This window comes from Schistosoma mansoni, chromosome W, assembly GCF_000237925.1.
Source record: "Schistosoma mansoni strain Puerto Rico chromosome W, complete genome".
Classification (NCBI taxonomy): domain Eukaryota; kingdom Metazoa; phylum Platyhelminthes; class Trematoda; order Strigeidida; family Schistosomatidae; genus Schistosoma; species Schistosoma mansoni.
The window spans coordinates 12,027,223-12,044,457 of record NC_031502.1 but is presented as its reverse complement, the minus strand read 5'-3'; the positions used below and the strand labels follow the sequence as shown (position 1 = coordinate 12,044,457).

The window sequence follows — 17,235 nt, the reverse complement described above, 5'->3', positions numbered from 1 at the left end:
TTAATGGTTACGTCATAATTTTGTTTACATATTTTTACTCACACACCTAAACCAAAATACTATTTTTACAGAGTTAAAAAATACATTTGTAATGAACTCAAACAATATTTTGCTCCTTTTACATTGTTGTCTTTTCAAAAATTTTACAACTCGACTGATCCATCTACCTTTCTTACGAAAGTTGGCTTATAAGTGATTGGTCTATAGATGGATTTCCTGAAACTATGACATGTAAAAGCAATTATTTTAGATGTGAGAATGATTGTGATGAGAACTAAGTTATAAATAGATGAATTCTATCACCATAGCTTGATGGTGGGTTAGTACTGTGTTCTAAAACATGTATTACCGTAACTGTCTATCGATGAGTAGCTCTACAGTGGGGCAACAAAGATGCGTAGTACCAAATGGTATTCGACAACTGTCCTCTGAAAAGTTGTTTGTGGAGAATATCACCTTCAAAATGTATATAATATATTTATAGATCATATACCTAAATACTGTGATAATTTTTTTTATTTCAGAGATATATGAAATTGTAACACAAATTAGAAATAGTCAATAATAACTTACCAAAAATTAGTAACAATAAATCACTGACAGACAATGTAAATAAATAACAATTTGTTCTGGTATGCATAAACGAATTACGAGCAATCACGATACATGTAGCCAAATTACCAAGTAGACCAGTACAAAAAATAGCGGTATATACAATTCCAATTAAGATTTGACGTGTTAGCGACATTCGTTGTGGTCCTAATTCATGTTCTATCCACATAAATTTCAATTCATCTACTAGTTCATTACAGTTTGTAGTATTTACATTCATTTTTCAGTGAATTTTAACAATGATTAAAACAATAATAGGATTTTTTAAATAAATAAAATAGTGACTTTTCTGAAAAGAAGATTTGTACAAATGAACTAACTACAATCTGAATAAAGACTATCGTCCGAAACAAATTGGATCTGAAAATTTTCTGCCCTATGAGTTTAATCCTTTAAAACTATTCGTTAATACAACAGAACCAATTACTGTAAAGTTATTAAGCAATAAGAAATATATCAGGATTGTTGTGAAAAAGAAACACTGCCTTAGCTTTGTGAATTCATTTAGATTGAACAGAAAATAGACATTTTTGTTGACAAAGTTATATTTTGAGAAATCTGAAATGCTATTAAATTACCGGTTATCAGGTGATTTTAAATATCTTAACGGTTAGCTATTCACAATAGAAAATAGAAATTTATGCAATTTTGCCGTGTTTCAACTGCTTTGTATATAACAGTCATGACTAAAAAGAAATTTCTTATCATTTATACCACGTTTCTTGATTTGTTCTGAGAAATATCTATTGAAACTCTTGAATTTTTTGGTCCGTTAAATAGACAAAGCTGCTGAAGCAAGGCGTTACTTAACGATAAGTTTTAAGGAATCAAATCTTTGGTTGGATATAGCAGAAACTTGTCTCTTGTCATAAAACTAAATCAAATTTAAAGGAAGAAGAAACCGATCCAGATATAACAATTTAATGAAAAAACTATTCTCAACACTACAAAACAAATTTTTGATTTAGCAATTTAAGTGAATATTAGTCAAGACTTTAAAAAAGGTGTTTCATAGAAATTTAGCCCCAATTATATAAAAGCAGATGGATAGTAAAAGACATTTGTGAAATCCTCAGTTAATAAAATTTCACCAGTTCCAACGTTTGATCAAAGTAACTGGTCTGAATTTCTTCAGGGAAATAATCGAGTTATCAAATGGTTTTTTTACTTCTGATCTTGGTAGAAAATGATCAAAGATATTATAAGAATATACTTAAATTCTAAAAATATACATCACCCACATAAAACATGTTTAACACTTGTCATGAGTAGAGCTCTTTCGATAATGAAGTATGAAATGAGCTTTTTATAAAAAACGAACTCATCTTCCTAAATATTGAGTTCTGTTCCACTTTCTTCCAATAATGCACCACTTATCTCAGTCGAATTTAAACAATAATTGCTTCTGACTGGTGTATTGAAACTCAGTTCATTCGCTTTTACTGCCCAGGATAGAAAATATGATACCTATAGGTAAACTTTATTTTTTTTAATTAGACACTTCTAAAAGAAAACTAAGAATTGGTTGGTGTATCAGAACAATTCTTAAAAGCAGTTTATATTCGAAAAATAATTCACAACTTTTGATAACTCTGATATGGTTGGATTTATATTGGTATTGAAACTATCTTATCTGACTCCTTAATCAATTCACTTGTATGCGCCTATAAGTATTAGGGTTACATGAGGCCACCGGGATATAGTCATTTTAGCATAAATATCATCACTTAACAATTTATGTCTTGATCTTGATAAGAAGAAAATTAATTATCGCTATTATCTTACTTCATTACAAAGTTTATTAGGCTTCTTTAGAAAATAACTATTTTACGTTAACAAGTCACTTGTAAATATGGGTCAAAATATTCTAGAAAGCTTTTAATTTATAATTATAAACTAATATATCTAAAAAAGTATAACTAGAGAATGGATTGTTATCTCTTATCACTCAGACTAATTTTGTCTAATTTTACCGCAAAATGCTACAGCGTTCAATTCATTTTTGTATTGATTGTTTGAACCTTTCCACTGATGTTTAGGACTGCAATTAATTAGTTTATAAATGGCATATGTGCGTCCTATGTGGATTGCCTTGACAATACCTTAAGTCAAAAGTGAAGTAAACTGGCACTTCTCTGTAAAGATTTGATACTTAAGTCAATCGACGAGGGAACTATAATGAATGTATGGTAAACATAATAGTTGTAAAACAATGGATCAAGCTTGAAGATGGCTTTAATGTTCCATTTAGCTATATTCAGCTCATTTCCTTGAAACTTGTGTGGCTGATTGATAAGATTATCTACTGCTTATTGTCTGCAGACGTTTGAAAAAATTAGGCGAAATAGGCACCAATTCCAAGGTTGGACATAATAAAAATATAATGTGTTATGCAATTATTAATTTATAGTTATTGCTAAGTATCCTCCTTTCAGGTAGGTTAACATGTCACACACATACTCTTCAAGCTCAGCCGCATGCATGCATAAGAATACAACCATATAAATGTGGAATTATCTATAAACCCACTACAAGCAATAACTGTATGAAGCTGTCTCTTTGGCAATTAATAATATCTCGGGTTTATTTCTCTAAATGAACAATATGTTGTGTGGATCTATCATAAAAAGTGAGATTTATGTGCTAGGAATTGTATAATGTATGGATTTATGATGGAAACGGCTTTTCATCCAGTTTAAAGCTCAAATTTTTTCAGGTATGAACCACTTTAATTAAAAACTACAACATTTTAGGGCTGTTAATAGTTGTTTTTGTTTAGTTAAAGAATTTGGAAGTAGATCTACTAATTGGCAGACGATTCAACTTGATCTACTGATATAAGATGATATTCGTCTTTTATATACACAAGCTTTGTGTTATGTACCTCTTCCATAGATTTTAGATGGATAAAATGATAGTTTTCTAATTTATGCTACACGTGCAAAAAGGAGAATATTTGATTCCAACTGCTTATTTACTCTATGGTACCTCCTTCATGAGTAGACTGCTTCTTTCCCAAATATAGCGGATTGTAAATGCTTTCTGTTTCGGCATTACTCAAATGACTGATACAGTGATGAAACTGTATTCTATGCATTAAATTGCTTATGGTGTTTAAATGTCATAAATTCACTTCTGTAACATTACACATGATTGGTCGTATTCAGTCATGCGTTAAAATTATGAAATTATTGTATGAATAGCACATTCTAAAGGCTGGGTTGCAACTCATATACTTCGTCCTACAATCTGGAAAACCAAAAATTACCCTTTTCCTCTCTATTTCCTTTGGGCTTACTTTGGTATCAAAAGCTGTAAATTAGAACGGTCCAACTGTAACTAGCTACTGGTTTATCTCTTTTTGATTTGTATTCTTCTATTAGATAATGCGTAAATGTCAACTAAGAATATCGAAAAATAATTATAAAACCAACTTTCTGTGGAAGACCAATCACTCTTTCTAATTCATTCCATGATGTTACGTCACTGTGTTTCGGAGTGCCTTTCATTGCAATTTCGATGTCAACTGACATGAATAATACCACACTTAGTTAACTTGTAAATGAAGATGATTAATGCATTGAACTACAGAGAGTAAAAAATGAAAAAAAAGTTTCCTACTGTTTCTCTATGTTATTATAGCTAATAGTAAAAACTCTTAATACGAGTACTGTTTGGAGCACTAAAACGTCAGTTATAAAACGAGGCTCCCAACTATGGGACAAAATTAATCGATTCCGAGAGAGTCAAGGGTTTTGGGGGAAATGCAACAAAAATTCCCAAGATTTACACAGGTCCGGGAATTTTTCCTAAAATAATCGCCAAATTTACCCACATTTAAGCTAACTTTGAAATCCTCTCATTTTCCTAGATAAAATCCTGAGATATTGACTGATTCTAGGATTCTGACCTACAACTTTTATAGAATATTCGAAGAAGTATCACGCAAAGTCGATTCATAATCTGAACGAAAATCCCATTTTCGAACAAATTTCGTCAGTGTAAAAGCTTGATTGTTCACTAGCTACAAAGTTATCTTTACGTTATAGTTCACTGCTCGTTGAATACTATCTTGTAAACCTTACTTCATCGAACCAGATAAAATCAACAAGTTATTGAACGTAATACAAGTAGTCTACCTTCTAAAAGCTTCCTATATTTTACATCCAAATTATTGTAACCACACACCCAGCTACTTTTTCTTATTAACTGACTGTACATAATATACTTGTAAATCCTCCTAATCAAAACTCCATATTTATTTGAAATAGGTTATGTAAATTAAGTTGTTAAATTCGACTTTTTTCTAATACAGTTTCAATTATAATAAATTTGTATAACATGTTTTGTGAATTCCAAATTTTTTTTTAATGGTTTTCACTGTTATTATTTATGTTTCATTACATTTAAATTCCCTTAACTTCACTTCATATTTCAATCATTTTTTGTTACTTACGTTACTTTTATTTGGCATTTCAACTTACATGTTAATAACTATTTATTATTATTGAGACAATGAATCAGCCTAAGTTAGACAACCATTAAGAACCAAGAAGCATCGGACAGCTGTTTCGTCCTAATGTGAGACTCCCCAGAAGTTAGCATCTACAACCTGATTAGGAGTCGAGCTCAAAAACTCTTAATCTTACAGAGAGAGCCAAATCTTCAAACCACTGACCTAGAACACAGTGGCATGCATATTTAACCTCACTTAATTCTCGGTTTCCATCACCAACTTCCATTATCTTTTATGAAGTCCTGTATTAGGATAAAACATCTGTTTAGTGCTTCCTGGTTTGCAATAGTTGTCTAACTTAGACAGGATCGTGATCCCGATAACACTCAGTAATCTTCACAAACCTTTATACTGTTAAGTACTTGATGATAATTTATTAGTGATTTCAATTCAATATTTTATGACATGATATAAAGTAAATACTTCTAATATGTTTTTACTAAAAATAAACAATTAGTAGGACAAAAACAGTTAATCTAAAACAAAACTTGTTGTCATAATAACTCAACCCCTTTGGTATATTTTGTATTGTATGTTTCGTTCATCATGCATTAACGCTCTTGTCTATTAACGATGAGCTTTTGTTAGCTTAAATAATGGTTATAGTGATTATACCATGATTCACATTATTCTATAAACTGATATAATTGAATTTACTTGCATTTTATGTTTTTACTATCAGCATTGTTACTACTCAAAATGTTATTGTAATAATACAATAGCTATGTCTGTTACGATGATTATACCACCGATGTTCTCAAGAATAAATGATTGATATTGTTTATGTACTTTTTAGATCAAACTTTGGGTCTGTTATTTAGTATACAATATGTAGTTACTTAGATAATATTATTATTGGTAATAGTGAAAATAGTTAATGATCATTACTTTTCATGATTTGAAAATGAGTAACGACTGGTTTTTTTTATACAATGATTTAACCAAGTTCCGAAAGTATCAAGAGTGTTGTAAACAAGAAGACGAGTGCGGACAAACGAAAGTATTTAGGCACGAAATTACAGAATATCTCAGTCAAATATGACAACCATATAGTGAATAGTTAATTTACAAACTATCAATCAATCGTCTCAATCTTGACCGTTCCTTCTGCAAATATCAGTCCATAGTCTCCGATTATTACTGTTCATGCAATTTCATACCAATCGCGTTTCGTTTCCGTTCTCTCCTTATCGATCTTCTACGGAAATACATTCAATGCCCGACCATCGTTATGTACTACTTATGTGGATATAAATAACCCACACCACAAGAGTAGATGAACTGAGCACAAAGGATATGAAACAATCAGAATAGTTTTGATTAATTTCGTCACCATTACCCCATTGATATTTCATGAAGTTGAAAACCGGAATAAAAAAGTGTTTTTCGTGAATAACACTTTATTTACATTTTCTTTAAAATGAGCATGTAACTAATCACCATTAAAAGCTGAAATATTTTAATTGGAACCAAACTTTCATTTCATAAATATAAAACTTATATATTCGGCTTATTTATCTACTTTGATCATTCTTAAAATTTTAATGTTTTTTCAATAAAATTTTTACATCTTTAACAAACTCATACTGTAGTGAACAAAAACACTAGTTGGGACAATCGAATGCACTTAAGCACAAATCACACACTATCTCACTAAATTCTGATTACCATACAGTAAACGGTTAATTTGCAAAATAACGATCAATTGTCTCAATCTTCACTGTTCCTTCTGTAAATATCAGTTCATCTTCTCTAATTTCATTGCTTATGCATTTTCCTACCAATTGCGCTTCATTTCAGTTCTTTCCTTATCGGTCTTCTGCCAAAATACATTCTATGTCTGAGCATCACCATATACTACTTATATAGATATAAGTAGACCACACCACATTATCACTCCTTACATAATAATATTTTCATGCAATCTTATTTAAACCGTAATAAATCTACTTTAACACTGTACAGATTTTAAAGTTGTTTTTTTAAAACCATATTGTCAAATGTAACAAAATGAAATACTTTAAATGTGTATCTAAAGTCGATGACTGTGGATAGTTTCAAAATATTTTGCAAAAATTATTGAATCTGAACTATTTCAGTCATAGTATAAACTTTTAATGTTTATTAACTAAAAGTGTAGTAGACTGTTTATTTTTCAGAATAACTTCAATAGATTGGTACTAATCAAACGTTTAAAAATTACAATGTGTAATAAGAAGATATATATAATAACCGACCATTTCCGTTGGTTATACGTAACATAAAAACTAACAGATACCTCCATCTGTTCAAGTCTGCATACCATATAAACACCATGAGATGAAATTATCATTATGAATCCCAGAGTAGTAGAAGTAGTAACTGTATATCTGTAGTAGAAAAGATTATGTACAAATTACGTAGTTCTTGGATATGAATTCTTACTATGAATAAGTATAAATTTAAAACTTGTTATTATTGCTTACTTAACCCACTCGGTAAAAACAACTGTGACTAGTCAAATACCGCTTATTTTTGTCGTGAATCTTCAATACGAACGTCAAGACAGTCCTACTGTACGGAGCTGAAACGTGGAGAACCACTACATCCATTGTCAAGAAGGTACAAGTATTTCTAAACAGTTGTCTACGCAAAATACTCAACATTCACTGACCGGATACCATCAGCAACAACCTTCTATGGGAGAGGAAATTAAAAAAAGACGTTGGAAGTGGATCAAACATACATTAAGGAAATCACCGAACTGCATCACGAGGCAAGCCCAAACTTGGAATCCGGAAGGGAAGAGGAAAAGTGAGAGGCCAAAGAACACATTACGCCTGGAAATAGAAGCAGATTTGAAAAGGATGAATAACAACTGGAAAGGATTGCCCAGGACAGGGTTGGATGGAGAATGCTGGTGGGTGGCCTATGCTCCTCCACGAGGGGTAACAGGCGTAAGTAAGCAAGTAACATAAACAATAAATTCTAAATTAAGACTCTTCTTTATATAATGTATACTTCACATACACATACATAGTAAATCATCTCACTCTTATACGTGAATATTTTCTTCTGTCAAACAAGTCAGTTTTCGACCAGTCAATCACTTTACAAAAACAAATCTGAACTGAGTAAAAGAATTACATCCCTATCGTATTTAAGCTACTGCGGTAAATTACTTCAGAAATCACTTAACTGCTTCAAGGTGATTCACAAAAGCATACTTAACAGAAACTTAAAGGAACTATCGGAATTAAAAAAGAGCCCCACTGTGAATATCAACATTAATTGATGTACGAGATCTTAATATGATTATTATAAATGGAACTTAACTTTTATTCATCTTACTTTTATTGCAAATTTTGCCAAAATTCATTAAATTTGTTACTTGGTTGAAACTCTGAATATGAACTATGTATAAACAGTACAATCTGCCTAAGTCATCTCAAAAATTCATACACTTTAAATTATACACAGATTTTTTTCAGTTAAGTTGACTTCAAGTTAGGTCTAGTCAATTGGAAGGTCTACAATGGTAATACTATTCACCAACACCATGAACTTTGTATGCGAATTCGGTTTTACATAATTTTCACAGTATATTTTCAGTAATTATTATTTGATTGGTGAAACTTCTTTTGATTTGTATTGTGAATTAGAAGTCAAGATTCATTTACGTAACATAGTGACATTAGGATAAAATAATGATGAAATTTCATCCAAATTCATTGTCTGTGGATATTTCTCAAATTACATCTCCAAGAAGTGGTCCTAAATTAACAGCTTAAACAGCTAGGTTTTACTTAACTGAAATTAAACCGAATCATTTTTTACAGTTTTATATCATGTTTACAAATAATTTGACACCTGATTCGCTTTTTAATTGTCATTGGATAAATAAACTATACTACTGCAGGATAGGATTATTCATCAGTATTTTATTTCTCTATACTCTAATCACAGGAAAACAAATGAGCATTTAAATAATTTATATGAATAGAACACTCATGTGGAAGACGTCAAAATGGGATTCTTATTCAAACCATGAGCATAAACTGACCATATTCGTCCTAATGAATGCTTAGTATGTTGATTAAATGCAAATATCAATTTTAGTAAAACTAATGCAAAGAATGAGTAATGACAATAAAGGTAATTTGAAATGTTAATCTGTCGTTTCATACAAATAATACATAGTACTACTAGTTTTTTTGAATGCATCAGGAAGTACGTTGTGTGTAGTTACTATTTAAAGCAAAATAATTTATTTCGTATAACATTAAAGAGAATCTCATCTAATTAGATTACAATATAGAAAACAAGTTTAGTTTATGAATGTAAGACTTAACAGTTAAAATATGTTAGAGAAAAGGTGTATTGTCTTTTGATAGTCTAAATTTTACCATGAATTTTATAAGAACTTTTACTTGTTTAAATCACTTCCAACGTAATAACTATTAGATCTGAATCAAATGGAAGATATTGATGATTTTAAATCACTAATAAAACTATTATTCGTATGATGGTAACACAGTCACAGCATTTTTATCAAGCGTTATGTACATTATTATAATGAACGGCAGTATGAAATTCTACTCACGGCAATTGTATGCCTTCCAATATATATTGCATTAGCCAAAATTATAATATATTAAAAACAGCGTATTATGCTCGTATAATTTTGAGATGGTGGAGAAGATTTGTAGCTCAGGTGGGTGATTTTGATGGAGTTTTGGGATCTGAGCTGGATGGTTTGGTCATGGAGCTTTCATCGTCCTTCTGAACGACATCATCAGCACAAACTCCGGGTAGAAGTGAAGTGTTTGAATTTCTCCACATGTGATTCACAGCATGTCCTGTGCACCTCGATGTTGATTGGTTCTTGTTGACCTTAAATCTGTCATTGTTTATTTCTTTGTTTTGGTTGTATCTCCCATTGGTTTGATTTTTGTTCCTATGTTTCTGCATAATTTTCCTGATTGGTTGATAAATTGGATTGATTTCAATGTGCTTGTTTATTGCTGATTGACCTGAGTGCCAAGCTTCTAAAAATTCTCTGGTATTTTTGGAATTGCGTCTGTCCAAAATCTCCACATTTTTCCAGTCGAATGTGTGTCTGTAGTTGTCCACGTGTATTGACATAAGTGAAGACATGTCGTGGCGTTTGACTGCTAATTGATGTTCATGTGGGCGAAGATGAAGAGGGCGTCCGCTTTGTCCGATGTAGTGTTTGTCGCAGTTGGTACAATTTATTTTGTAGATGATGTTTGATTTGTCTTTTGTCATTTCATCCTTTGGTTTGCATAAGATTGAATGGAGGGATTTTGTTGGTTTGTGGGCAACACCTATTCCAAAGGTTTTCAGCAATCTCGTTATCGTTTTCGGTATACCTTTTATGTATGTTAGGTGATCCTTTTGTTGATTTCTGTACTTGAATTCGTTTCTGATGATGGTTGCGGCTGGTATTTTTTGATGAAATTGATTGGGTAGCCGTTCATGATATTAATCTAAACTAACTAATTATTATTTTATTGTTGCATTATTAATTGATTGAGCAGTATTCAACTGTTTACCATGTTTTTTGTGCATTATGTAGTTTGAAATATTTATATAGACTTTAACTTCGGTTAGTATAGAGTTATCACACCGACACTTCAATTTATTAAGTATGGGTATTAAGTAGCTTAAAAAAATTTGCTACTAAACATCAGCATATTATTACTTGAATTTGTGTGCATATCGTTTAGCCGCAACATAGCATCTATCTCACCTTATATTTTGAAGGTTACTCAGTTGGACCTTCTGGTCTATTTATTCTGAGGTTCGCATAAACTTAGTTTCTGGTTGACTTATTTTCTCTGGTTAATTAATTTCACTTTTGGTTGGTTTAACTGTAGGCTTTCTAAATGTTATGAATTTTACTGAAATCCTCAACATATAATAATCGAGGATTATAAAATACGTACTTCATGTAATAACTTTTTCAAGCCACCTGTAAAAGACCATCCAATAATGCATGTACTTCACATACTGTGAGCCCAGTTAACCTTTAAATTTATAGGATACAAACAAATATTCCCAGATTATAGTATAGATAACTATTTACCAACTGGAACTTTCACTTTAACGCTAAATCGTTATTTCACGTTTGGCTTTTTCGATGTAGCTTTTTCGGTTGTTTGGTCATTAAAATATAGACTATATAATGGTGAAGTTTTATGTAATTGAAACCTAAAAATGTTTATTCATATTTGATCTATTGTCGGATACCAGTTTCTCTAACAGCCTTAAACACATTTATATGTGAATCTTCCCTTACTGTCTGTTTTCAGTTAAGACCTAGTTTATCTTCACTGTTTGCAGAACTGCGTTGATACAGTAAAATAGTACATAAATATCCTCTATCCATGGGAAACACTTAGATTTTTCTTTGAATATAATCTAAGCAAATAAACAAATAAAACATTTTCTTGCATACAAAGTTTTGAACGAAGTATACGGGTTATATATATATATATATATATATATATATATATTGCAGCCAACTTGTATTATTTGCTGAATTAGGTATATGCCATCCCGGATTGTTTTACAATATATTATTTTTTAACACTGTATGTAACAAAAACCCGACCATTTCATAGACTAGCTATCTTTCAGTAAACTTGTGTAGCTCATAAAATCCTATATTTTTATACATGTTACTGTAAAACTGAATTATAACTACATGTATAATTTAAAATAGAATAAGTTACGAATCTATCTGGATTCCATTGCAATTGGACGGCTGGCAGTAAGAGGATCCAAGATATTTATTTCATACTACACAGAAACTATCAGCTGGCCATCTACTCAAACGTTTGGGCCACCTACTTTGCAACTGTTCAAATATTTCAATTAAACTTCCTTGTTCGTGGTTGTTTAAACCGAATAATTATGAATGGTATTTGTATGCATTCAAACTCTGTTACAAAAAGGTTATGAGTTATCGAGATACCAAGTACTGGAAAACTCAATCAGAAATCATTCAGTTCTATCTGCATTATCTTTTTTATCCATCATTTGAAGAAACGAATGAATTCAAACACCCTAACTACGACGAATGGAAAGATACTTGTAACCGATGGAATGGTAGAAAACTTTCATGATTGTATATGGGTGGCAGATAACGGCTGTTTAAAACATCTTGAAAATATGTTTTGAATCGTTGTAATTCGAATTTTATTGAAATTCTTACTTTAATATTGCCCAACTAGTCTTGATAATGCTTTACTGCAACGAATGTTGTAGTAATGAATGAATTTATTATCTCTATTCATTCATTGACATTAGAATAGAAACTGATAGTTCTGTAAACAATAGTATTATTTTCAAGGCTGATGATGTATATTAACAACTTATTTTTAAACAAATATTCACTCACATTATAAGCAAAGATGGATAGTGGCTAGTAGTGGGATCCAGGACGCACATTTCGTCCTATTTGGGACTCGTCAGCTGGATGTACCTGCATCTCAAAGTTGGTGTACACTCTGGGACTCGAACTCAGTACCTTTCACTGATTGTAAAGTTATTCCACTGAAGTGATTGTCGATTTTTTGACACAATTCATTTCTTAATATGTAAAACTAATTTGTCACACTGCAATTGCTTTTCTTATATTAAACTATTAAAGTCGGTAAGAAAGTATATTGTTTTCTTTTGTTCACACCCGTATAAGAAACTTGTCAATCCTATAAACAATTTGAATTAGTATCGTTTTTCTTTCTTATTTGACATTAAACAAAAAGTATAATAAAAATTTTTTTTGAAAAGTGGACTTGACAGAATTTATTTAATTTTGGGATCAAACAATAACCCACTATAAAATTACAAATCTACAATAAGTTAAAACATTTACCGTATATTGTCTAAATCAATACTTGAAAAGCATAATCATAAGCTCTCAAGCTTCACTTCTTATATAGTTCGTTCTTATAAGACTAAATAAGAAAATCAAACTACTTCCGTGGGGGATAACATTATAATTTATGCATACTAAACAATAAAGCTAAAATGATAATAAGGTTGAAAATTATTAAATATCGACTTGTCAATGAAGCTAGGAAAATTGATTGTTAAGCAGGTTTCAATCTAATTCATCTAATGAACTGAACGGTGAAGAATGATGGCTCGTGCGCTTTTTGTACAAATTCAGCTGGACTGTATTATTGCATGATATTTCATTAAGATACGAATATATTCAATCACTTTAAAATAGGTAATTCTATGTTATAAACATTTTATTACAAATCTAACCCAATCTGTAGGTTTTTTCATCTAATCGCTAAGGGTAATTACTCAAAAATAGCATAAATAAAAGTCAAAAACAGAATGCGTTATGTAAAGATTTTGTCTTTATTTACACTTTCTACAAAGATGTAGTTGAACATAAGTATATTAATCACCCTACACCAAAGTGTTAAAACTTTACATATGACCATATTCCACAGATCAAATATCTAACTTCTTCCGTAAACTAATTAAAACATAACATTTACGATCAAAACAGTTGACGTTAAATCGCTGACCATGCATTGGGATTGTCTTGTGGTGAAAACTCAGATCTTGCACCTCAAAAAGATTCGAGTCAACAAACTGAGGATAGTTTTTTTTTTCAAATTTTGTTATCACATACATTTCTTTTTCAGCTTCAATCATCGTTGCAGTTTTATTCACAAAAGTTGGCCTAAACATATTAACCGATTAAAATAATTGCTCGTACATTCAATGCATATTTTAATAGGGTTAAAAGAAATGAATAAGAAGACTAAAAGCCAACAGCAATTGCAATAACATGGTAGAGTATTACTAACGCCAGAATCTGTTGATATCTAACTAGTGTTAATGACATTTATCATCCAATCAATTACATTTTTTCCTGACAGAAGTTATTCTAAAGTATAATCGATTTATTTCACATAATATTTATATACTCAAATCACTCATGTATACAACATTTATTGTTTTCTCTAGCTTGAAAACTATGCGAAAATTATCAACAACTAACTTATTCATGGTGACCAATTTTACTCCAGATGTTATTTTTCGAAGTGTTTAAACGTTTACATAAACTAGTCTTTGTTTTTGATAAGTCTTGTTGATTGAACGCTATACTCGGATCCTAAGCTAGTTTTGTACCCCCAAGCTAAAACTACACAACGACTTGAACACGAGAGAAAAGACACAAAATATGCAGGAAGCACTTTACTCCAAAGGTTCATTTATGTACAGAAAATATAGGGTCTTTATAGTATTTTAGAAGTCCTTGCGTTTTCCTGAAAATTCTAGAGTACTATTAAACATAGTAGAAGTGTAGTAATCAGCCTATCAGAACCTCTACATGTGACTTTTCATTTTCGCGATATTTCTAACAAAACTTCTAATCAAACGCTGATTTGGATAAAATGCTTCTTAATGTTTACTGAGCTTGTCATGGCTATTGCGAGTAATTTTCAGGATCTCCCCAACAGTTTTACAAAATACAGATTAATTATTTTACAATGTTACACATTTATTTTGCATTCTATATAGTCGTATATACAAAGCACTACATTGTTACTTTTATTTCATATCGCGATTTTTATTTTTTTAACTTTCGTAGAACAATCATACATACAACGGAACCAGATAAATTCCAGTTTTTTCCAATGAATAATAAACGCTAACAGTTATAATCAATTACATTAGACCATAATCAATGAAAACGTATCCCATATATTTCCTTTGAGGATCCTTGATGCTAGTAGTCGCATTTAACACTCATCTTTTCAGATTGTTAATAACAATTTAATTATAATAAATGACCCTATTTCAATTCTAAAGAGCGCGTCAACAGCTTTAAACCATAGTCAATCAAGTGACATCATGATTTACAGCTTCAGGATTTTTTTATTATTATAAAAAGTAAAAATTGACTCCCGAACATATTTAAGTTTGATTCAGATTGTTCGATGGAAAATAAGTGGACACACAAATTTTTAATTAATAAATATAATTACTGAGGTGAAAGTAAAAAACAAGTCTATACGAAAAATAAATATACTGAGGAAAATCTGTACACGATCAGATCAAACTTTTGCCTCTTCCAATCTACCATAGTAACAGTGGCTAAAAGTGTCCATTGAAAATAAGGTGTGCATAAATCGGTGAGAGTGATTTGTGGAATACCTTTAAGCAACGCTAAAGTGACCTTGAAAATGTCCACCTACTTAGTAAGGCTAAATGAGGGTTTTTAATCAGTGTGAGGAATTAGGACTATGATTTATTGTTAATGTTTAGTGTTAAGAATTAGACATAGAGTTTTCATCACGAAATGACATCAGATAAAATGCCAAAACGCTATTAAACCAGATGGAAGAATGAATTTTGCGCCCAAATTCAAGACTTGTTATCCTAAATCTGATTGGTTCGTCCATAAATTATAGTTTCACTGCTACATACCTGCATTCAGGAACTAACAGAAATGCTAATGGCCTGAGTATGAGATCCTAAATCAATAAATTATATTCCAATTATCCGAAAAATCAAATCTTTTCAATTCCCAACTATAATTTCATGTTCTTTAGAAGGCATGAATAAAGCTTCAACCAATTTACGATACGACAATACAAACTCGTAAAAAAACATTTGTATTTGAACTTATGAATAAATACAAAAAAAATTCTCATATTGTGAATTAGAATAACAGTGTTTTCAATTAAATTTAATTGGTAACAATATTGTTCACTTATATAGGTTGCTAAAATACAAATTTGCTGGTTGATTGTTTCTTAAATAATAGTTACCCAACATCTAATTTTTGAAGACATTATTCGCCTTCTAAATACTTTCATTTGTGTTTTCCACATCTCTCATATGATGTTAAGATACGTTCTATGACCAACGAACATATCATCAGTATTTAGGATATTACATTAAGGGTAAGTATCAAGCGTGACTAAGACCCTCAACTCACCTTCTCTTTCCCACTTAAGTACATAAGCTAAAATCATTCTTCACCACAGCTCTTTCACTTACGTCAATCTCATCAACATATGAAGCTTCATGTTTTTACACTGTCATGTGTTTTTTCTTAATCAGATGAGGACAGTACTATTTTTTTTAGCTGTATGTCCTACTTATGTTCTAACCATAGTCTTTTCATTTTATTTTAATAACATACATAAGTGCAGCAAGTAAGTGTATTAAATATTATCTATTTACCTATGACTTATAAAACGATAAAAGCCGACGGGAATAAAACTCTTAAGGTAGTGAAATCTTATTGAATTACTCCCTATCCCTGTCACATTATGAGGATATCGGATCCTGACACTGACAAACACGATTCCTATACTTCAGCTCAACTTGATGTGTGAAGGAGAAGACTAGGAAGCTAAAATTAGCAAGAAGAGTAAAGACGAAGTCAACCCTTTGTTATATGTAAATACTTATCTCCTAGATATGAGACAAACCCTAACGAATGGCATGAACAGCTTGAACCAATAGTGTAGCTTATTAATATTTTACACATACCCTTTGGTCGTGAGCTGACATACCTGCACAGGCATGTAATGGGTTTGGATTTGCTCAAGCTATTATTCCCTTGACCCCTGTTCATCCCACTCTTCGATCAACTAAAAATGTAGTTCTCAAAACCCAATAGAGAGAATATTTTGAAATAATAAAAGCATAAATGTTTCATTTTGCAATTCTTTCTAATGCAGTCCTTTCATCACACATTTTTATTATGAACAATAAGGCTGATAATAATAATGTTGGATTGCTAACAAAATGAGATTTTGTCAAACATCTGTTGTTTATGGAAATGAGACTTTCTGTAGTTTCATTACCGGCAAACTGAGTGATTTTAGGTGGAATACGTGTGCAGAACTGAAAATAACTGACAGAGATGGGTAATACTGTCAACATCACGAATGCAAGTTTCGTAAAATTCCCAGTCTGGAAGCTCAGGTAACATATTGGCTGTGTTCTCCACTCATGTCCGGATGATAGAGAGATAATATGCTGTGACAAGATGACCCGTGAATAAATGTAGCTAGTTGTTATGTATTGATCATAAGAAAAGACCACAATTCCATCGT

General features: G+C 31.1%; 1 protein-coding gene across 1 annotated transcript in view; it reads right to left on the bottom strand.

Annotated features, from left to right (window-relative positions):
• Smp_141880 (putative neuropeptide receptor) overlaps positions 1–832 on the bottom strand; it is a gene marked incomplete at both ends in the record, with an annotated part of 29,500 nt that extends 28,668 nt beyond the window's left edge. Inside the window, one exon of the mRNA XM_018788555.1 lies at positions 574–832. Within this exon, the coding sequence (XP_018654086.1) occupies positions 574–832 (259 nt within the window). The remainder of the gene's footprint in view (positions 1–573) is intronic.
• Positions 833–17,235: the final 16,403 nt, after the last annotated feature.